General features: G+C 40.3%; 1 protein-coding gene across 16 annotated transcripts in view; it reads right to left on the bottom strand.

The window, feature by feature from the left end:
* The window catches only part of znf536 (zinc finger protein 536), a 329669-nt gene that overhangs the window by 116022 nt on the left and 189187 nt on the right, over nt 1-24460 (bottom strand). For all 16 annotated transcript variants that reach the window (XM_069901729.1, XM_069901722.1, XM_069901733.1 and 13 more), the window contains one exon: nt 23197-23349. In XM_069901729.1, the coding sequence (XP_069757830.1) occupies nt 23197-23349 (153 nt within the window). The remainder of the gene's footprint in view (nt 1-23196; nt 23350-24460) is intronic.

The raw sequence follows: 24460 nt of genomic DNA, 5'->3' as shown, positions 1-24460 counted from the left end.
CATTTTGGCCAGCATTTAGAGTCGACCAAATCCTAATATCAACCTATGATCAATGTTAGTTTTTTTTTAATTGGCAAGTTTTCCATTTCAACTAATACCTTATATTTTCTCGTGCACCTTTCAGCCTTACTATTACATGAAACACAATTTCTGAAGGTTCGAAATTTTGCATCCATATATGGTAACAATAACAGACATTCACAAAATGTCAGATACAAGCTTCTATCTTGCAACAGTCTAGTGTCACACAGCATAACTTTATGACCTTGCACTGGTTATCATTTTTTTTAAATGCCTGTTTTATTAGCAATGAATGCAACATATACAAGAATGCTTTATTCATGGTGAACAAAGACGGTATTGAATAACTTCTTCAATGCATGGCTCTCAACTTCCCACTACACATCCTTGGAATAATATCTGCAAATGCTGTACAAGAGTCTGATGATGACCAATCATTCAACAGGTAGCTTTAAAATTGAGTTCTGCTTTTTGGAATAATCTGCATCTTTAAACAACAGCAAAATTATGATAATTGTTAAGGGTGAAATAACAAAATATAAAATTCAAACATTTTTATTACCTGAAAAACTTTCTTTTGCTTTTGAATCTCTCTACTGGGATAATGATCAGTGTATTAAATAGGTAATGCCTGATTAATGTTATCTTTATATTTATGCCACATTTTTAGCTGAATTTCTATGATTATCCAAAATTGGATTTGATACGAGTAAGAAATTTTCTACAAAGGTCAAAGGTCATCCAGTGGGCCTAGATGACTTAATTTTAATATTGCATGAAGCAATAATAATTGAAAGCATAGCTGATCCTGGTAATTTAAGGTGTTATCTTTGATATATCTTATGCTGCTTCAAGACATCAGGTAAATGATTTCTCACTGTTCTAAAAAAAATTCCAAATTAGTCTCTGAGCTTTATAAAATGTTTTCAACACAGATTGCCCATGACCAGAGTTATTCATTTGTGATTGATTGATTTTACATGCAGCAAAGTAGCCTTTATCATAAAGCTTTGATTGCACGGAAGTGTTATAAACTCCAGTCTTCTATTAGAATATTATATTAATGCCTATGTATTTCATATCATCTGATTATTAGGCACTTATACTTAGAAAGACTAAAATAAATATTCTTCACAGGAAATCTGCAGTGCATTAATATAAATTGTCCACATGATTCCCCTAAGCCTATATGCTGTAAATATGAAGACTATTGCACAGCTGCTTTATTGCTAAACACTGCCTTGTCTAGAAGGGGACAATCTGTGTTTCTAATTGCTGTCATTGAAGCCTCGATTCATTTTGTGACTTTCCCATTAAAATGTGAGCATTAATTTGTATAATGAAATATCACCCACTGTGGTATTCATTAGCTATGCCCTACTGTATACCTCACATTGTTAGCTAGCCAGAAACTGTAGCTAATTTCACTAATGGATATTTTCCCACTAAATCTTTGGTAGAAAATTAATACATTAACATTACCTCTTTAACTTTTTGGGAATTTAAATTTAGTTAATTCCTTTCTGCAAGATTTTGTGAAGCTATAAATCTGGAGGTAACTTCTACCATTGCAATGTTCAGGAAGCAATGGATGTAGATTGGATGGACTGTATCACAGGCACAGAAACACCTGCCTCCCCACCAGATGGCCAAAGCTTCAACCCCCAAGTGCTGCCTATCTTTCAAGCTCAAGTTTTGCTGACCTTGACCAGGCATCTGAATTGAATCCCACAACTGGCCTTCCCTGATTTAAGTAAACTGCCTATCTATCCACCTGTCTCAGGGAGTGTTGTGAAAACTGTCAGATACTTTCCAGAATAAACTCAACCAAACATGCCCAATATGACTAATAATAGAAGTTCTGCATGTACAAAAAAATATATAATGAATGTGTCTGATTGATGGGAAAATTTAATGAATTAATTATCCATTGCCAAAAGAACCCGCAGTATCTCTGAGTACATTGAATAACTTTTAATTCTAATTTTGTTGTGATCTTCTTGCTGCTCTCATAGCTTGTACCTTCTTTGGCTTGGCTTTGTGGACGAAGATTAATGGAGGGGTAATGTCCACGTCAGCTGCAGGCTCGTTTGTGGCTGACAAGTCCGATGCGGGACAGGCAGACACAGTTGCAGTGGTTGCAAGAGAAAATTGATGGGTTGGGGTTGGGTGTTGGGTTTTTCCTCCTTTGTCTTTTGTCAGTGAGGTGGGCTCTGCGGTCTTCTTCAAAGGAGGTTGCTGCCCGCCGAACTGTGAGGCACCAAGATGCACGGTTGGAGGCGAGATCAGCCCACTGGCGGTGGTCAATGTGGCAGGCACCAAGAGATTTCTTTAGGCAGTCCTTGTACCTCTTCTTTGGTGCACCTCTGACACGGTGGCCAGTGGAGAGCTCACCATATAACATGATCTTGGGAAGGCGATGGTCCTCCATTCTGGAGACGTGACCAATGTTCTGCTGTTTGTATATTTATTCATTGCTGTCCCTCTATAGCATAAAAATATTAATTTGTGGCACCTGTAAGTAACAGGTCATTTCATGGTATGCCACTTTCTGGTTGCTTTATTACCAGCACACTGATGTCTCAAAATGACTGCTTAATTTATTGTTTCAATTCAAAACAAATTTTAAAAGCAAGCTGTTTTCTTTTCCCTATTAATGACAGTTTGAGCTTATTAACCACACAGAGGAACACTCAGCATTCTATAACCAGGAAATATAGAATTATATACAGTGATGAAAAAATATTTTGAAATCTCTTGACAATTATCTGTTTTTCAACTGAAGATGCAATTCTGCTTCAGGACTATTTATCTGGCAGTTATCTATCATTAAATTTCAATTAACCTAACATGGTGGGAGAGGCTAGGACAAGACGGCACAGAGTTAAAGGGTATCCACTTAGAACAGAAATGAGGAGGGATTTCTTTAACCAGAGGGTGGTAAATCTGTGGAATTTGTTGTGGAGGCCAGGTCATTGGGTGTACTTAAGACAGAGATTTTTCATTTTTAATCAAAGGCTGAGGAGTGGGGCTGAATGGGAAAATGGATCAGCTCATGGTTGAATGGCGGGGCAGACTTGATGGTCTGAATAGCCTATTTCTGCTCCTATCTCATGGTTTTATCATGGTTAACCACTAACGCAAGGATCTGAAATTATAGCAAATGTAACATTTACATTAAAAGCTGTTAATGGTGGGTGACCCTGATACTACAATTTGGAGAATTAATCTCGATGGAAGTTCAGATCTCCTTTCAGTGCTACAAAGCCAATTACTGCTATGGATGGGGGTCCGTCAAACTGAAGTAGCTATGTCCTTTATTCCACGGCTTTCATGTTTTATGGATTTTGCTTGTCACAGTACAGTAGCCAATGGAAAGACTTCCACAAATCCGGGAAACCTGGCATTTCATCTTTTGAAGGTGTTTCTTAGGTGTTCGCTTAACATCAGATAACAAATGATGCTGAGAAATGTGGTCATATAGTACTAGGGTGGCTATTCCAAAGGTGGACATGGCCATGTGTAACCTATGACATATTTAGTGCTATGCCTGGAAAAATTGAGGTTTCCAGAAGATAAACTCTTCCTTGGATCACTGTTCCCCTTGCCATGCACACAAGTAATTTCCCTTGCAATGATCATTTAGAGTATCATGAGAGAGAGCATGTCACATTGTTTTAAAAATGTATCAACCATTGGTATTAACAGCACTGTTTGGTCTGCCGAGGTGGAACCAAGATGGGCATGTCCTCAGCATGGTACAGCATAGTGTTGGCAACCCAATAGAGTAATTATCATCTTGGTGTGCTTACTTAGTTGCTCTGCCTCAGCCACACCCCACCCCATCATGTTTACCATCTTTGTCTGAATATCTCCTCTGATCCCATATCTGTCTGTCTCTCGACCCGAATATGACCCACTGACCACACAGGCCACCCATCGTAGGCTTCCACACAGTGATCCCCATCCCCATCACAACCCCCCACCCCACCATGCACCCTCTCCAGCCATACTGCTGATTGTTAACCCTCGACTCACCAACCCTGAGACTGTTGAATGGTTAACAACTTCACGATTGCTGATTGTAGGCACCTGACATATCTCACCTCTGACCACCGATTACAGATCCTTGATTCACCACCGTTGGCACTCTGACCATTAGCCAAGTCCTTTTGCAATTCCCAATCATCTTGGCCATCTATTTCCGATGCCAGGTTTAACAGCTTTCCTTTGTGTGCTCTGTGGTGAGGATGATTCAACACATGAGAGTTTGATATAGTTGCAGTATGTGCCTTGGGTTCAGGCACTACAGGACCCATATCCAAGAAAGTTGTTGGTGCACTCCATAGCAGCTAACTCGCATACTTGATGCTGATCAATTTATAGGCACAAATATAAATAATAGAACACCTGCTGCCATAGAGTAGTGGGAAGATCTTCACTGGATTCAGCCTGAGGGTGGTAAATCTGTGGTATTTGTTGCCACAGGCGGTTGTGGAGGCCAAGTCATTGAGTGTATTTAAGGCAGGGCATCTTTCTACCCTCTTGTCTCAAGGTCTTATTGATTCATTAATGGATGGAGATACAGATGAATGACATGGCAGACACAATTCAAGGTAAATAATATTATGTTTGTTTTGAAGGAATTCTGCTTGGGAGGAATGTGCTTGAGAAACTGAAGAGGGAATTCTGGGGCTAAATTGGATAGTCTACAGAATGGAAAGAGGGTCCATGATGTAATGAGCATATGACCATTCAATCTTGTATTGTCCATATAATGAATATGTTCATAGTGAAAATATCAACATTCCTCTGATACCAACCTAATCTGTTATTTTTCAAGATCTGCACAAAACCAGCAAAGAGCAGTGTTGTGTAGCTATAAGGATGAGATGCATTGCGAAAGCAATTGCAGCTAGCTCACAAGGTGTCCTCCAAGGTTTTCCAAAGCTACACAGAGCCTAGAGAAGATCATTGGAAAGTAGGAAAGAGATTGTGCACCCATAGAAGACTAAGAAGATTTCCAAAAATTGAATCAAAAGATAGTGAGGAGATAGTTGTGGAGGTTAATGCCAAATTTCACCATACTGCTTAATGGAATACCCTCAACACCACCCACCAGCAATCTCTGTGAACCGGGATTCACATTTCACATCCATTTGGCCCATCACACCCTTTAATAACCATGAATGATACAAACCTCACTCTAACAGTTTTCACTTTGAGTGCATAAACAGCTTTTTGACCATGATTGCCATTACATAACAACAGTATGTAACAATAGCATATTTCCCCAACTTTTCTACTGTAGGTCAGCACACAATTTGAGCCATGATGCTTCTGAAGGAAAAGATATTGAAGGCCTTTATAATGCCAATAACAAAGGGAAAGGTGTCGCACATAGAGGATGACTATAAACTCCTGCTCAAGTAGGCCAATATCAATCTTAAACCACAACCTGGAATGCTGAACACCTGGAGAGGTTTCAGGATTCATGGCGATAGAAATGCGTGATTCAAGAGAACCTGTTCCTATCACCAGCTGTACAGTGACCAATTGAAGGGTAATTGATGAGGAGGAGAGAGTGCCCACTTGACTTCACAGTCACAGTGTCACAGTGGCTAGTTTTGATCCACTTTTTTCCTGCAAGAGAACGGAAGTGTGACAATGAATGTCGTCATTTTACAGTTGAATAGTTAGCAATGTGTGCGGATTCTGAGATGGGATCAGACAGATCTCGTCACTCACAATTAGTCCAGTGACTCTTTGTTAGACTACTTCTTAGGCAAGCATATCCTTCCCAAGGCAAGAAGATAAACTGTACAGTATGCAGCATAAATGAGCATAGACTTTCGTACTGGTATTCTCCAGCTTCCTGTAGAATACACCACAACTGATTCTTTCCAGATCTAGGTTTGAATTCAGGCTAGAAAAACACAAAGACACTGAGGTTGAAATAAAAACACAAGTCTGGAGAAACTCACCAATTCAAGCAGTGTACTTTATATTGTAAAGGTAAAGGTACATAACCAACAGTTCAGGTTATATCTTTATCTTTGGGAAATGTTCACTCTATGGTTTGTTAAGTTTCTCTAGCAATGTGATTTCAGACTAGGCTGATGGAATAAGGATGATTGATTATAATGGGAAGGTTCTTCATACATAGGCATTGAGAAGCTTTCATATCATTCTCGATTTGAATAATTTATTAATTTTCACAATTTGTTTAATCCACAGATTCAAAAGAGTATAAAGTTAAAAAAAAAATACTTATTTTCCTTTTATCTCCGTGAATTTCACTCATTTAGCTGTTGCTATCAATCAATGACAAAATGATTAGACTAAAGAACACATTTTCAAAGTAATATTGAACTTTGTGGTAAGATATTTTTACATTAAAATATCAAATTTGAATGTTGATATTATTCATTTAAAATAAAGAGAAAAAATTGAGCCTTGCTGTATGTGTCATTAATTATAACAGGAACTCCCAAGGCAGCCCCGTCAGACACCAGTAACCCGTAAGGATTTTTTCCTTGGTGTCCAAGACCATATAACCATAGAACCATTTACGGAGCGGAAACAGGCCATGTTGGCCTTTCGAGTCTGCACCAGTTCACTAGAACAACTCCACTAGATCAAACCTCCCGCTCTCCGCCAATAACCCTCCAACCCCCTATCCTCCACGTACACATCTAACCTTCTTTTAAATGACAGAATGGACCCTGCCACAACTATCTCATTCGGAAGATCATTCCATTCTACCACCACTCGCTGAGTGAAAAAGCCACCTCTAATATTTCTCCTAAAGTGTTGCGCCCTTACCCTTAACTCATGGCCTCTTGTTTCAGCCTCCCCTGTGCTCAAGGGAAAGAGTCTATTTATGTCTAGTCTATCTATTCCTTTCATAATTTTAAATACCTCTATCTCACAAGAAGTTCAAGAAAACTCTTAATGCTCAACCTAATCCTGTCTTCAATCCCCACACATTCACATTTTCCAACCTTTGACTAGGTCATGCATGTCAGGCGAGTTTGGAAGATTTCATCAGATGGAACCCAATTTGAACTGGCCAGTTGAATTCAAAACTAGCTTAAAGGAAGGATTCAGATACACATGCTCCCCTACTTACCATGGTCCGACTTACAATTTTTCAAAGTTACGAAGTTTTCAATTTTGAATTCCGATCTGTTCCTGCGCCTACAATATGCAGTACGCTACTCTCTCGTGATGCTGGCCGATGGCAGCATTGCGCAAGTGTAGCATACAGCATGCACTCTCATGATGCTGTAGTGATCACGTCAATGAGTAAACAACCATGTGTGTCTCCTGCTTCTTGTGATGGTTTTTCTCAGTGTGGAATAAAAGTATACAAAATTTAATTATAAAAAAAGGTAGGTGTGGTATTCTTTTTTTTGACATGAATTTTTTTTGGACTTACGATGGATTTTCCGGAATGTAACCCCATTGTAAGTTGAGGACCACCTAATAGGTGAAGGGTTGCTTTTCAGATTGGAGGCCTGTGACTAGCGTATTACAGGGGATGGTGCTGAGTCCACTATTGTTTGTTATCTATGTTAACGATTGGATGATAATGTAGTTAAAGTGATTAGTAAATTTGCAGATGAGGCCACAATTGATGGTGTAGTACACAGTGAGTTTACAACAATATTTAGATCAGCTGATAAGTTGGGCCAAGGAGGGGCAAATGGAATTTAATTCTGACAACTGCGAGGTGCTGCACTTTGATGGTATTAAGTACAATAGATGGAACATCGTGTAATGTTGGTGAGAACACACTTAAGAGTAGTATATATAGTTCTGGACACCTAGTGTAAAGGAAGGATATTATTAAGATGGAAAGGTGCAGCAGAGATTCACATGATGTTTCCAGTACTGCAGGGCTTGAGTTATAAGGATAGACTGGATAGGCTGGGACTTTTATTTCACTGTAGAAGACTGAATGGTGGCCTTTATGGAAGGAGGTAAAATTATGAGGGGCATAGATAGGTGAATTTTCAGATCCTTTTCTCAGGCCAGGGAAGTCTATAACTAGAAGGAATAGTGTTACGAGCCCAAAGGACCCCAAAACCCAGCAGCAATAGACATTTACCAAGACAAGGGGCTTTCAAAACAAAAGTTATTTTTAATCAACTTCAAACATGAAAATAGAATCAAACTTTAACTTAATTCTACACTTATACTATACTCTATACTAACCCAAATTACCCTTGTTAAGATTTTTTTTTGGTTTACTGTTCAATCTCACTTCTCCTTCTTTCAAGTTCTCTGGTTGCAGGCAATCACCATACTGTGCACAGAATTTAGGATGTATAAAGTTCACCAGGCTTTGGTGCTTGAAAGGTAAATGTTTACTGCTCAGGAAGGTTCTTGTAGGGTTTGCAGAGAGAGAGATTTTTTTTTGCTCCAGGACTTCCACAACTGAGGTACCACCATTAATCACCTCAATGTCTCGCTGATGAAACTTGTCCCATCAGGGTTTTTCAGGTGGTAACCTCTTTCTTTCAGGTTACAACAGAGCTCCTTCTGTTCCTCTTATTCCAAGAGAAACATCAGACAGATAGCACTTCCAGCCATCCACTGCTTTTGGAACTTTTCATCAGTTCTTCCTGGATTTCATTGTGTCACACACATGCCAGCTGAGAGGACTTTTCTTCTCTCTCCCTCTCTCTCCAACTGAAATTCCAAAGAGAGCATGTGATTCATGTCTTGCAAAATCCCCACCTTCTCCAGCAAACAACAGGAATTCTTTCTTCTTCTCAAGTTGTTATCTTAGGTAAACAATCCAGGAGTGACCTTTCTGTGCCCTCTGGCAAAACCTTTAAAAAGAGCTTCCACTAGCTATTGTGTCTCCAATTCCAAACAATGGTTATTCATTTTATGATATCAGTTCAATTAACACTTCCTTGTGAAAGGTGCTTACATTCCCCAAGAGATCTTCAGTATTTCTTCAATCTTTCAAGTAAGATCTGTTTTAAAATGTGTGAATGTATGTGACCCACTCTAAATCTTATAAATTCTCCCCAAATATTAATATTGTTACAATACTTTTAAGGTGAGAAGGGAAATATTTAAAAGGGACAAGGGGGACAATATTATTACAAAGATGGTGGACACATATGGAATGAGCTGGCAGATGAAGCAGTTGATTTGGGTCTAATTAAGACATTTGGACAGGTAAGGTTTAGAGAGAGTGAATCACGAAAGTCTGCAGATGATGTAATTGTAGTGAAAACAGAAATGCTGGATGAACTCAACAAGTCTCGCAGCATCCACAGGAGGTAAAGATATATTACTGATTTTTCGGGTTTGAGTCTTTCTACAAAGAATAATGGAGAGAAGGTGAGAAGAATGGGAGGGGGTAGACTCCAGACCAGCAGGCAAAAGATGTTAATTCGATATGATAAGATGAGAATTGATTTTGGCTCTGTGAAAGGAGACAGAGGGAAAAGGGAAAAGAGAGAGAGAGAGAGAGACAGACAGACAGACATACAGACAGAATTAGAGGAAAGGAGACAGGGGATTAAGATGGGTGGGGGTTGAATGGAAACTAGAGGTCAGTATTAATCCCATCTGGTTGAGGCTGCCCAGATGGAAGATGAGGTGTTGTTTCTCCGATTTGTAGGTTGTCAGTCTGACAGTGCATGAGAGCTTGGACACACATGTCACCAAGGGAAAAGAGGAGGGAATTGAAATAGGTGGTCATTGGAAGATCCGCATTATTGTGATGAGGTGCTCAATGGAGTGATCTCACAGTCTCTCCATTGTAAACAAGACCACAATGGGAGTGTCCGATGCAGTAGGTGACACCCAGCAGATTTACAAGTGAAATGTTACTTCACTTGTAAGGAGTGTTTTGGGTTTCAAATCGTGGTGAGGGAGGAGGAGAGGGCACAATGGAACATCTCCTGTGGTCACAGGGGTAGGTGCCAAGGGGATGATTGGTGGGGAGGGAGGAGTGGATGAGAGAATCACTGAGGAAGCAGACCCTGTGGAAGGCAGAGAGAGGAGGAGTGGATCATGTAGTAGGTGGAGGAAATGCCAGAAGAGAATATGTTGGAGGTGGAGACTGGTGGAGAGGTAGGTGAGGACAAGGGGAATCCTGTCCTCGTTATGTGTAGGGACAGAGTGGGCCAGGGCATATATGTAGATCGTGGAGGATATGTGGGTGAGGACCAAGTTGTGGTAATGGGGAAACAATGCTGTTTGAGGAAGGAGGTCATCTCTGATGATCTGGCATAGAAGAACTAGTTCTGGGAGCAGATATGAATAGGATGGAGGAGTTGAGAAGAAGGAATGTAATCCTTACAGGAGACAGCATGAAAAGAGGTCATTGAGGGAGCTGCAGGTGATCGTGGGTTTGTAGAAGTTGTGGGTCAAGAGTTTGTCTCCCAAGATGGAGACAGCTATCTAGAAAAGGGAGAGAGAGTTGCGAGAGATGGACTAAGTGAATTTAAGGTCAGGGTAAAGGTTGACAGCAAAGGAGATAAAATTGAAGAGGTCATCATGGGTGCATGAGGGATTACCAAAGTAGTCATGAATGTAGTCGAGGAAGAGTTGAGGGGCCTTGCCTGTGTAGGTTTGTAGCATGGATTGTTCCATGTAGCTAACAAAAAGGCTGGGGCCCATGCAGGCACCCATGGCTACCCTTTTGACTTGGAAAAAGCGGGATGAATCAAAAGAGAAGCTATTAAGGGTGAGGTCAAGTTCTGCCAGCCAAAGGAGGGTGGTGGAGGATGGGAACTGATTGGGTCTATTGTTGAGAAAGAAACAAAGGGGTTTCAGGCCTTTGGTTCAGGGTATTGAGGTATAAAGTGATTAAATGTCTGGCAAAGATGAGGCAGTTGAGTTTAGGAAACTAGAAGTTGTTGAAATGATGGAGGGAATGTGAAGTATCCTGGATGTAGGTGGGGATAGACAGGACCAGGGTGGACAGAATGGAGTCGAGAAAAATGGATACTAGTTCAGTGGGGCAGAAGCACGTGGAAACAACAGGTCTACTGGGACAATTGTGTTGTGGATCTTGGGTAGGAGGTAAAAACAGACAATGAGAAGTTGTGAAACGATGGCACTGGAGGGCGTGCTAGGGAGATGATTGGAAGTGATGAGTTCAGAGACAGTGTGTGAAACAGTGGTTTGATGAGTTTTGGTGGAATCCTGTTGAAGGGGTAAGTAAGAGAAGGTATCTAAGAGTTGTCATCTGGCTTTGGCCAGTTTGAGGTCAGTACATAAGACAACAACAATGACACCCATGTTTGAGGATTTAGAGAGCTATGGGCCAAATGTAAGGAAATGGGATGAAGAAAGATAGGCAACTTGGTTGGCATGTACAAGTTGAACTGAAGGACCTGTTTCACTGCCTGACTCCATGACTTACACATCAGCTGACATTTATGCTCTCCCATAAGTCAGTTTCCCCAAGCAACTGGATACATAAAAAAATTCATTTGCAGATGCTCTATCTCAAAGTTTCAAGTTACAACATTATCTCAAGGCTCTTGAAATCAATCCCCCTGCTAACGAAGGCCAACATACCATATGCCTTCTTAACAACTCGATCAACTTGCAGAGTCCTTGAGGAATCTATGGACATGGACTCCTCGATCTCTCTATTCCTCCATACAGTTAAGAATCCTACTATTAATTACATACTCCGCCTTCAAGTTTGACCTTCCAAAATGCATCATTTCACACTTATCCAGATTGAACTCCATCTGTCACTTTTCTGTCCAACCCTGCATCCTGAATATATATCTTGTTGTAACCTACGACAACCTTTTGCACTATCCACAACACCTCCCACCTTTGTCCACTTGACTGCCACTTTCTACCACTGGATTTTCACATCCACCCTTGAAAGCAGATGAAGCATGATTAAACATCTCCCCAGAAGGTTGCATCAACAAAACTACCACGTGAATGCAGGCTGTCAAAAGGAAAAGAATATAAAACTTTACCAAATTTTTTTTTTTAATTTTCACAGTTTTCTGCAACCTTTTTTTTGATTCATGAAAACAGAGCAGGTGGACCACCGCACATTTCCTGGGAATGTTGGCTCTTATGTAATATTATTTCATCAGATTTGTTTATGCTGCACTGCAGCAGGTCAGCATTCAGATCAATTGAGTTGATGCAATAAAGCTGCCCTGTTTATAATGCCAGGCTGTAAGACCATTATACTTTTTTTTAAATGTGATTCTTCTTGAATTAATATGCTTTTTCATGTTTCCAACATTAATTTTTAACATAGTATTGTTCTGCTTTGTTGAAAGATTTCCTAAAGGCAGTGAAAAGTGAAGGAGAATAACTCGGAGCAGGGTAACAGCAGATGGTGTGGTGCAGAGAGCTGGTTGCCAATTGAGGATGGAACATGTTAGCCAGTATGGGAGAATAGTTCCTGATCTAAGTTTACACTGACACGTGATTGCACAGATCTCAGTCAGCATTCATAGTAAATCTAAAGAGAGAAGGATCTCAGTTTGTTGGCACAATGAGGCAACAAAATGAAGGAAACCGCATATTAAGAGTAGATGGATTTCATGTGTTCAGGCTCAGTTAAATGTAGACATACAGACAGCACTATAACAGGCCATTTCATCCCACGAGCCCGTGTCGCCAATTACACCCAATTAACCTACAACCCCTGGAATGTTTCGAACCATGGGAGTCCCCGAAGAAAACCCATGCAGATATGGGGAGAACATACAAACTCCTTACAGACAGCATGGGGTTTAAACCTTGGTCCTGATCGCTTGCATTGTAACAGCATTCTGCTAACTGCCATACACTAACCATTCCGCCCTGTTGTTGACATATTTTTCACGCTACAACAATTCATGGCATGGATCAAATACCGTAAATAAAAAGCTTCATAGAGGAAGAGGGAATACCCACTGGCAGCACACATTAAACTGTATTTCAATCCTCAGGGTGCCCGATTTTCCATCTAGCTCTTCTTTCCTGCAAATGATTTTCTTTTGATCAGCTAAACATAAACCCCTTTTGCAGTTGCATCTTATCCCAGGAATTAATGCCCAATTGGCAGGATAAGGGTCAAGTGTGAAACAAAATTAGTCTGGACGCCGACGTGAAATGATGTCATTTCACATTGGGGACAGACTTCCTCGACCCCTACTGCATTCCCCAGTGTTCCAATTAGCCAAGTGCAACACTGAGAATTGCATTCTATGACGGAAATCACGCAAGTGTTTGCTTGAGTGCAGGAACATGAAGGAAAGAAAAGATTAAAATGAAGGTATAAACTTTTCTGAGGGAAAGTTGCAACGGGAGAGAGAGGAAATAAATAGCAATAAATAACAATAGTGGACAATTTATAAGCAGGATTGGAAAATTGAAACGCGATGGCAGACCTGGCCTCCCAGAATTCTATGTGGCAGAGAAACCCCTCCATGAGTGCTCCATGCATGCAGCCCTTTCTCTGCCACATGGAATTCTGGGAGGGCAGGATCTGCCATCACCTTTTCCTATGGTCTTTATAAATTGTGTGCGATAGCACTACCAACTTTTCCACGGTTTAAAAATTGTCTGCTATTGCAATTTATTGCTAGCACTTTCCCACGATCCCTCATAAATTATAAGTCGGCACAACAACAACAGGGGCTGAAAGGCTCATACTGTGATGTACATAAAGCTTAATTATGTTATAATTAGTCATGATTAATTTTGTTTCAGGATTTAGGGCAGGTCCACCATCGCTCGGTGTGTTGTGATGTCACTGGTAGAAGCCAGAACACTCTTTTCCCAGGGGATGGCTTGTGTAGTGTAGTGTCCCGGACAAGAGTAGCCAAGTGTGAACAGCAAAATAGCCTTTCCTAACTGGGACACTGAACGGGACGCGTGTAAAAAGGGCTTATAGAGAGGTATCAGAAGTGGTTTGGGAGACTGACTCTCACACTCCCCAAAAATCCCATTGATATGATTTCCTTTCTTTTACCAGATTTAAATAAAAACCTTTTTTCGTGCACTAATATGGGTAACATTTAGAAAGTATGTTACAAGGTGAAATGGAAATTCTGTGAAAACCTATGTAGGTTGAAATGTTATCAGGGACAGATCCAAGGTTAACAGGCAAAAATGGTTCATTGTTGTTCACATTAATGTGAGTTACTCTGAGTCATATAAATCAAAATGCTCAAGTAGGACCACAGTTCGATGGTGGATTTTTTTGATCTGAGCCAGATAACACTACAGTTAAAATGCCTGAGGCTCCTGCTTCGACTTTCCTTTTGGCTGAGACCTGGAGGTGGATCAGACATGAGGTGAAGTTGGTATCGCATTAGCCATAATCTGTCTGCACTACTGAAGTGTCCATTTTTATACCTTTCACTAACTGCAACCGTAAATATTTATTTATCTATCCCTTCATATTTATTATAAAGGTCGAAGGTCAACCATAGCATCAGACCAGTGAGCTGCTCAGCGGCTATTAGACCCACACAGGCTGCAGGTGGTCGGTGACTTGATACCAGAGGGCCCACTCAGGCTGCGAGCTGCTGGAGACTGGCTCATGGGAACCACGTAGTGGAACCAGAATTCCAGAGGGTGCTGAGGGCAAGGAGGGCTCCTGAAGAGCCTCGGGCACTAAATATTTCCTGATCATATCGGAAGTTTGGATCTGGAGCTTGTGTTACCACTGGTTTGAACTGGAGTCTAATTGGCTGCAAAGGCTGAGGGAGCTCTGGAGCCCAATCCATGAATGCTCGGTATCTCTGAAGGGACTCTCTTTTTCCTCTTGTTAGGGGTGCCTGACAATGCTCATAGCGACTCTCTGTTTGCTTTATGGGACAGAAAATGGACAGAAGTTGAAGGTTATCATGTATAATATCTCTTTAATGTATTACTTTGTGACATAAAAGTAACCTTTTAAAATATTTATTTGTCTATCCTTTCAAAAAATGATCTCTATCTCTCTCTTGACATACTTGATTTTTTAAAATTTTCTTTCTCTCTCTTGGCATTTTTTTTTTAATTCAGCCCTGGATCACCTAGACAACAGCAACACATACATCAGGCTACTTTTCATGGACCACAGTTCACCTTTCAACACCATCATACCCTCAGTACTGGTCAATGCTTGAAAACCTGGGCCTCTGCAGTCGGATCCTTGATTTCCTTATTGGAAGACCACAGACAGTGCGAATCGGAAACAACGTCTCCTCCTCACTGACAATCCACACAGGTGCATCATAGTCTTTGGCAGAAACACAGATAGCAATGAGGAAGTGTAGAGGAAGGAGATAGATCAGATATTTGAGTGGTGCCACTCAACAACAACCTTGCACTAAACACTAGTAAAACCAAAGAGCTGATTGTGGATTCAGGAGGAAATCAGGACAACATGAGCCAGTCTTTATTGAGGGGTCAACAGTGCAGACTGCCAAGAGCTCCAAATTTCTTGGGGTCATCTCTGAGGATCTATCCTGGGGCCTCCATGTCAATGCAAACATGAAGAAGGCTCACCAGTGGCTATAATTAGTAAGAAGTTGAGGAGATCCGGTAAGTCACCAAAGACTCTCGAAAATTTCTGCAGGTTCACTGTGAAGAGCATTCTGACTGGCTGGATCACTGTCATGGATGGAAATGCCAATGCACAGGACAGGAAAATAAAAATTCAGAGTTGTTAGCTCAGCCAGTGTCATCATGGACATTAGTCTACTGATCATATCCATGTCCATTAAGGACATCTATAAGAGGTGGTGTCTTGAGAAAGTAACCTTTATCATTAAGGACTCTCACCACCGAGGCCACATCCTCTTTACTGCTGGAATCAGGAAGGAGGTACAGGATCCTGAAGATGAACACTCAATGGCACACAAGGACATCTTTTTCTCCTCTGCCATCGGGTTTCTGAATAGGCAATGAACCACAGACTCTACCTCATTTTCTCTTATTTCTTTTTGCACTTTTTATTTGTTTTGAAATGTAATTTATAGCAATATTCCCACCTGTGATACTGCTGCAAAACAACAAATTTCATGACATGTTTGTGACAATAAATTCTGATTCTGAATTTGTTCACATTGTTTGAATCCCATCATGGTGCTTTAGGTTGTGAAGGGGAGTGAAAGTTCTGAAGTTGGTCGATAATACGTGAGAATTTTATTTCAGGAGTAGTTTATGCATTATATTAACCTCCTCTCAGGACTCTACTGGAATTTTTATCATAAGATGCACACTTTCTTCTGTACTACCTGAACACATAAACCTGTTCCAGGGTTAATATATTGCTATCTGAACTGAGTCATCAAAAAAGCCATTTGGCTAAGATTCCGAGGATGAACAATATTAAAAAATCCTATCTCAGCAATAGGAATTCCTTCAGAAAAAAAGAATGGGGTTGGGGAGAATGGATCAGGGTGGTTGGTGTGTGGGAGGGGGGGGAAGCAGTTGGTGGGAAATATGAAAACTACAAGAAGTAAAGCAAGAACAAATAAAGAAGACAAAGAAATATAGCAAAACAAGCAAGTTCATGATCAAGTGGAAGTAAAATGCAGCAAATGCGAATACCATTAGCTGAATGTTAATATAGAGTTATTTGAAAATATTAAAGAGGTGATTTGGATTGAAGATCCATGCACCTCATCAACTTGGCAATGGACAATTTGTAGCATGGAGTTAATGATGGAGTTCAGTGAAAGGTCCTACCCAGGACTCCAGGACATGGGTGGGGAGACTGATATTTAGGAAAACTCAGTGAATGAACTCTGCATCCATTGTGAATTCTATTTATTTTCTATAGCTAAGTAATAACCTTGAAAGTTTTTCAGATGACACAACAGTAGTTGCCTGAGTCTCAATATGAATGAGATGATCGTGGACTTCAGAAGGACCAGGAATGACCACCCTCCACTACACATCAACAGTTTTGTAGTAGAGAATGTGGAGAGCACCAAGTTCCTTGGAGTTCACTTAACTAAGTTCAGTGACCTATCGTGGACCCTCAACATCTCCTCACTTGTCAGGAAGGCGCAACAGTGACTGCACTTCCTGAGAAGTGGGCAAGGCTACTGGCCACCATTATGTCAACCTTCTATAGGAGCTCTTTTGAGAGCATCCTGGCCGGCTGCATCACAGTGTGGTAGGATTGCTGCAGAGAAATGGATCGGAGGTCAATCCACAGGACCATAAAAATGGGAGAGAGGATCACTGGAATTTTCCTCCACCTATTCAAAGTGACCTACTGGGATCGTTGTCTGAAGAGGATGTGCAAAATCATTGAGGACCTCTTCCACCCTGCTTATGGCATCTTTCAGCTTCTCCTGTCAGGGAAGAGATACAGGAGTATCAGAGCCAGCACCTCCAGACTGAGGAACAGCTCCTTCCCATGGGCAGTGAGAATGCTGAACGACCAAAGGAACAGCTCACACTGACCACCTGAGACTCTCATTTATACAAATCAATATTTATTTATTTATTATTTTTGTAGATAAAACACTTGTTCTGCCTATGTTTTATTTGAATGTATGTGTGCTATGTCTGGTTGTATGTCTGCATGATTTTGCACCGAGGTCCGGAGAACGCTGTTTCATTGGGTTGTACTTGTACAATCAGATGACAATAAACTTGGTGACTTGAGGAATATTCCACAAGCAGCAAAAAGCATAAATGACTGGTTAATGTCATTTAATGGTGTAAGGGAAAGATGATAACAAAATAAAAATAAATGGTTAATAAGATCCAGTTCATGTGACCCTACAAAATCAATGAAATTTTACAATTAATATCTTGTTAATTATTCTAATGTAATAGAGCTAATGTAAGAAAGCCCATTTAAGATCAAGTTTGATAATACTACATTTTTAAAATTTTAACCGTCCACCCTATAAGATTGGTTATTTCTCATATTAATTACAACTTCTGTTCTGTCCTCATGGATATTTAATGGTTTCATACAGTATCAACTCATTTCCCCTCTTCATTGCTTTCACCACTTACTACTTCACTGACCTACAATATAGATGTGCTAATTCACTTCTTCCGAAAGCCCCAAATCACTTTTACAGCAACAGAAAATCAGACCCACGTGAACTTTAATCTCCCTGAAATTAATATTAACACATCTCCTCCAATAATTTATTTTTCCTTTTGGCAAATTCAAATGGATCGCAAGTCTGCTCCACTCGACTAAACTAATTCTGGTGCTGAACAGAGAATAATATAAGGATAGAAAGAGACAGAAAAAGAGAGAATCAGAGAGAAGGGTGGGAGCAGATGGGTAGGGATTCAGTCTCATGTATGAGCACACACACATACCTCACACTTTTTCTATATGCCTTGTGTTAGTTTGCTTCATGCTGTGTGTCTGTGGGGGTCCAAGAGGACTTGGATCTTTCATCACATATATACATTCTTCAGTATCAGCTCGGTAGTTTGGCTGCCCAGAGATATCAACCCTCCTTTTTATTCTTGTAAATATTTTCAAGTGAATTTTCTGCACATAAACCCCTTTTGTGATTGTACACGAACACTGCAAGAGATTCGCCAACACTATCATTCCTTCATTAATAATTTTAAAGTGAATTAATAACACAAGATTCCAAATGGGTATTGTCATACTTTAAACATGTCATTAAGTCCCAGCAATATGTTTTCTTGTTTTTTTTCCCACAACTTAACATCATATAGTTTCCATTCTTGATGTATGAAAAATAAGAATTATGTCTAAAGATAATAGTGCAGCAAAGAAAACCCTTATTTCACTCTTTAGTAGAAGACTCTTCTGTAAGCATTATAAGGCATTTCAATAGTCATGCTGGAATTTCATTGAAACCTCAGCTGTTTTTCTTTAGGCTCAACACAGAGTCCAGTTTCCAAACAGCTGTGTCCAGAAGCTCCGAGATTGATTAGCTAAGCATTGGGGTCCAAGTTCGAGAGACGGGGTTCAGATACCAGTGTTTCATTGACAAAGCTAACAGTTCAAATCGCAATAAACACTGGAATTTGAACCCTGACTCTGAAAAGAGGACCTCCTTGCTTTGTTAATCAGTCTAAAAGCTGCTGGGTAAGGCTGCTGGGAATCATGATGTTTCGGATATAACCTCAAGAAGAAAAGTGTCGTTTCAATTAAACTCCAGCAAGACCATAGAAGTGTCATTGACTGCTGTAAAATGTTTTTCCTGAAGCCATTTATCGTACAGTTAACTTAGATTTTGGTTTGGGCACTAATGTGCTATTAAATGAATAAAATCTTAAGTGTAATGTGAAAATATGATGGAAATCCATCAAAACAATTTTCTAGAAATTACTGTTGACAGCACTTAATGAATAGTGTTTCAGGTATGACAGTCCTCAGTCACTGACTGAAGCTTGATTTGATCTGGAGAATATCACTTGTTTTGGCTTGTAGAATGGTGTTAACACTTCAATTTGACTGCCTGGATTAAATGTGCCAACATGAAGTAGAGGTGATGATAACTCTTAGCTTATTGGACATGGCTTTTCCACCATGGAGATGGGAGTAGGGAACGATAGGGATGGGAATGGGGATTCATGTCATTGGTTAAACCCACTTGTTGAAATAGGTTAGGCTGACCCTACACTTTTCTAATCGGAGTACTGAGGCTTTAATTTAAATTTACCATCTGCAATATTCAAAGTGCTTAATGCTTGAAAAAATTGATACCAGCCACATCGGAACACTAATAGAAGGACATCTGGCCCTGTAATAAAAATCAGTCACTCAGTTATCAGCCGCTAAGTTATCATTATTTGACACGGCTGGGATCCTGCTCTATGAAGAAGAATCCAGCTATTTCAAGAATAAATAAAAATGAAGTGGACTGAAGACAGCGTTGAACAGTTCTTAATCTCTCTGATCATTCCAGTGCAATCAACAGTAGGTGGTGTTTATTGCTAACCCAGTCTAGATTTAAAAGCAGATGCAGTCAGTCACTTCTGCCTCTATGATGCATGCAGTCGAATGACAAATTAGTACTTGGTATATCTTGCCTCCTAAAGTGAGTTATTTATCAAAATCCCTACCCGAGCATGGGTGACTATCCCCTTAAGGGATTCACTAGATTTTTATAGCAGATTTCATATTATTACATGTACAAAAATTATCATAAAAGAACTTGCAGCACCGAATCAGGCCATTCAGGCCACCTGTTTCACACTCATTTCTGTTTATCCTGAGCCACTTCCTGTACCTCTTGCAACATATTTTGCTTTTTGCTTCTTCCTCGTTCACTTGTTCAGCCCCTTCTTAAAAGCATCACATTACTGATGCATTTAATTAAGCTACTGCTGGTTTCCCTCAGCACCACCAGCCCTTAGTGCCTCATCCAAGTGGCCTTTCATCATGTGAGAGCCTAAGCTGCGAGCATAGAGAGAGTTTATTCATCTTTGTGGCAGCTTGGCTAATTTTGCCTGGGTTTGCACTTGGCACCGATGCACATTCACTTTCTAGCAGGAGTTATTGACCAGTGTCAGAAAAGTGGAATGCTGGCTGATTCGTCTGCCCTCTGTCATGGAGATTTTCTATTTCTGGGCAATATAAGTCCAGTGCATGTCAGGCAGTCGGCACAACGGACATTCAGCCATGGATGGACAAGCTGAGTGAAATGTGCAGAATCGCTGCAGGCAGTGAACATCACTGATCAAATAGGATTCAATCTAAAGTTATGGATGCACGCACACCCCTGTCCCATAACTTGTCATTCTTCATCCAGTGTACCCTGACCAAGCACTAGAGTGGTCCTGAGGGACAAGAAAGGAGCAATGAAAAGTACAGGCAACTCCAAGTGGCAAACAAACCTATCCAGCAAACACTCTGGCAGCTCTCCGAAGATGGACCTGCCATTCCAGAAATCACACTGGCAGCTCTCCATAGATGGACCTGGAAGTTTGTAACTTAACCCTAAGTCAGGCTTCTGACCATATTCCCTTATTACCAGTAAGTCTGCTTCTTTCCATCTCCATGAAATTCTGCTACTCCACCCTGTTTCAGCTCATCCACTGATTTCACCCATGAGTGTTTCCTTTAGACTTGAAATACTCAATGCATTCCTTGCTAGCTATCCACATCCCACTCTCCATGAGCTCCATATCAGCCAAAACTCTGCTCTTTGTTCAGCTTGTCCAACAATATCAATTCCTTTTAAAAAAAAAAATCTGGCCTCTTGTATATGCTCAGGGATAATTGCTTCTCCGTTGAAAGCATTACTTTCAGTCACCTAGGTCTTAAGCATTGGAATTCTTCCCTTAATTCTCTCTGGTTCTCTCCTTTTATTTTCTGTTCCATTCATTCTTGAAGATTTGTCCACATTTTTGGTTGTCTGCCCTAAAATTCCTTTTGTAACATGGTTTCACTTTAATAGTGGTCCTGTAAACTCCACTTGGACATCTTGTGGCAGTAAATTTGTAGCATACTTGAGAATTACTTTTGGAGTTGATGGAACTTCCAGATCCAGGAGGAAGCAAAAGGGTTGGGACAGAGATTAGGAAAGTCCACAGCCCATAGTGTAATTCTTACACAAAAAATGTTGGTTTGTATTTGTCGCTTGTGATAATATAATGTATTGTGTGCTAAGGATGTTTATCATAAACAATGGAAATGTGCCCATGGTTCCTTTGGGCGTTCCCTCAGACTTCTCTTATAACTCCAGTGCAAGACTAGTAAATCCCAGAAGAATAAAAGCTGAGGTCCATTTACGTCACTGCTCATATATGAAGAATCTTTGTAATTGCTGGAATACTCTTACCTTCCTGTTTAAGGCCAATGATGTCAAGAGATTGAAGACAATTATTGCCAACAATTACCCTCAGGATTATCTGGTCAGAAACGTACAAACTAAGGATAGGCTTTAGAAAGCATGACCCTGAAGTTCAGAAAAAGGAACCACGTATATTTTGTGATAAGAGACCTCCAGACAGAGGGGTAAATTTGTTCAGGATTTGTGAAGCCATTGGCTTGTTTCTTACCTATTTGGATACCAGGGTGGTGCATAATGACATATACCTCTCAGTCCAATTAAAATTGGTGTTCTCCAGCTCAACCGGTCACACTGCTGATTATTGGCAAGCAAGAACGAGCCAAGTGGTGACATCTAGGAGTACCATGCTCGTGTGTTCATCGCCTACGCTATAGATTTTAGTGGAAAACCAGGATCCTACCGACTTAAAAGCAGCATGATCAAAAGAAGAACAGATGGGTTTTCCTTGATGTTGTGACCAATATTAATACCGACACTACTTAAGATTTCCAATTGTGCACGTTGGGTCCTCCATATCCTTGGAGCAGCAACTTCTTATCTAAAATGCACTTCAATGCTCCTAGAACACTTGGGACATCCCCAAGCTGCAACATGCATGAATAATCAATCTTCTCTGGAGCGTCACACGAAGAGTTAAAAGCAAGTGTAATCCTTGCTTGAGGTGAAATCCGAGGCACAGAGTCAACAAAGACGTGTTGGAACCTATCTGTAGGACCTGCGTCTCATCTTTATTTTGTGTATAATGCTTTGATTTACCATTACTTATGGCTAACTGGCAAGTTTTGGTAATTTGAGGCTGAAGGTTTTCCATAGTTTAGGTTGAGAAGCTGCAGCTGCTCAAGAAAGGTGATGCAGAAAAATATGATAATAAGCCAACTGTTTAAAATTGAAGATAAATACATGATAAAGACTGTAACATTATGTGCCTGCATTTTTACAGCATAAAATACCTGAATTTTTATAAAATGAAATAGAGAATTGACCCATTTTTCAGCAGCTCGTGAAAAACAGAAATGTGTTTCTTGACAAGAGGCATCAACCTTGATGACCAGCTACTCAATTTGCCTAATTTATGGTGATATTGACAGAAAATAATTGCACGCTTTATGCAATCACTGCAAAATTCATAAGAATTGAATCTCCAATGAGTCTATGTGTCTCCATGCAATTCTGCATATAATATTAATTTATGCCATGTGTCCCTACAGCTCAGGGCTCTGTTGTGGTTGCAGTATTAACTACCAATGGCTATCAGAATTAAAAGAGTGAGTTGGCTTCACCAAATAAAAGTTCTTTTTTTTTTAAACTTGCTAACAACAGCAAAACCTATTTTAGATTTGGCAGACTCTTTGGGAGCCCAGCAAACATTTAATGATGCTTCAAACCAATAATACAACAGCCATTTTGGAATCATACATACCTGTATGTATCCGCAGGTGGACCTTCAGGTGATGGGAGGTTCTGAACGATTTGCCGCAGTAGAGGCAATCCCGGGTGGCTGATCCATGGGCACGATCCCTCAGTAAAGAAGGCTGTTGTGTTCCCGCAGGCCTTCCCAATTCCTCTCCTACATCTATAATGCATACAAATTATATCACCATCGTTACAGAAAACGTTGGAAGTTTCTCCACTGATTCTGTTAACTCAACATTAAGTCAGTATTGTCAATGGCACATCTTTCTCTTTCACAATTGGAAGTTGCCAGAAAGCTGACAACTCAAGTTTGCTTTTTTTTTCACCAAATTCCTTAGTTTCTACCATCATTATCTTTTAGCAGCAGATGGCATATTTCATTTAAATGACAAATAGAAAAGAGGGAACAGCAGCATGAGCATCATGCCCGATTCAATGCGCGGCTTTGTCATGAAGCGGACCTGCGTGAGAAAGGTGTGGGGGGAGCATTGCTCACAGCCAACGCTGAAAGGAAAGCAACCGTTGCGAGGTTGGTGTCCCATGGCTTCCTCCAACCCAAACCTTTCTCTACTTTTGTGGATAATAATGCCTTGAAAGTAAATGTGTTTGGTTTCCCATTTTAAATGCTTGATTCTCTTCAACAAAAACTAACCGCAGCTGAAAGAAAGCATCCAAAAGAACAATGTGATCAGGAGCTCTGGGGTAGCCTAAAGAATACAGAAAGTGTGCTCCGAACTGGAGAAAGAATGCTCAGACTGCTGATATTTGCTCACCTTGTTCTACTTCTTAATTGATCCAACTGCACATCAAACTGATGTTATTAATTCACATGATAAGTAATTTTAACTGATTTACCACAGTAGTCTGTGTCCGCCGGTTAATAATTTATATATTACTTGTGATGCAAATTTGAGATATTTAATGGAATCATTCACAGTGTTTCTGGCAAGATGACTTCAACTGCAAAATATAGTTGCATAGCAAGTATTTTCTGAGTGCCACAGGTGCCAAATTAGCCTCAATTAGTACTATTGTGAAGTGAGTGAAGCAGGTGTCATGTTGGTGAGGACCCACAGAGCGAACACTGCAAGTTTGCCAGAGAGGCAACTTACACCATTGTTATTGTTGATTTGCCATCAGTGATGCTATTTTGGAGTTCATCAAGACAGCTAAAAACTTCTCTTAAATTCAGACACCTGAACATGTATTTAGCAGCTGAAAGGAACTTGCACAGACCTACACGTTTTAAAATAGTACACTAATTTCCTGTC

Source organism: Narcine bancroftii, chromosome 10, assembly GCF_036971445.1.
Source record: "Narcine bancroftii isolate sNarBan1 chromosome 10, sNarBan1.hap1, whole genome shotgun sequence".
In the NCBI taxonomy this organism is placed as follows: domain Eukaryota; kingdom Metazoa; phylum Chordata; class Chondrichthyes; order Torpediniformes; family Narcinidae; genus Narcine; species Narcine bancroftii.
This window is presented reverse-complemented; position numbering and strand designations above follow the sequence as displayed.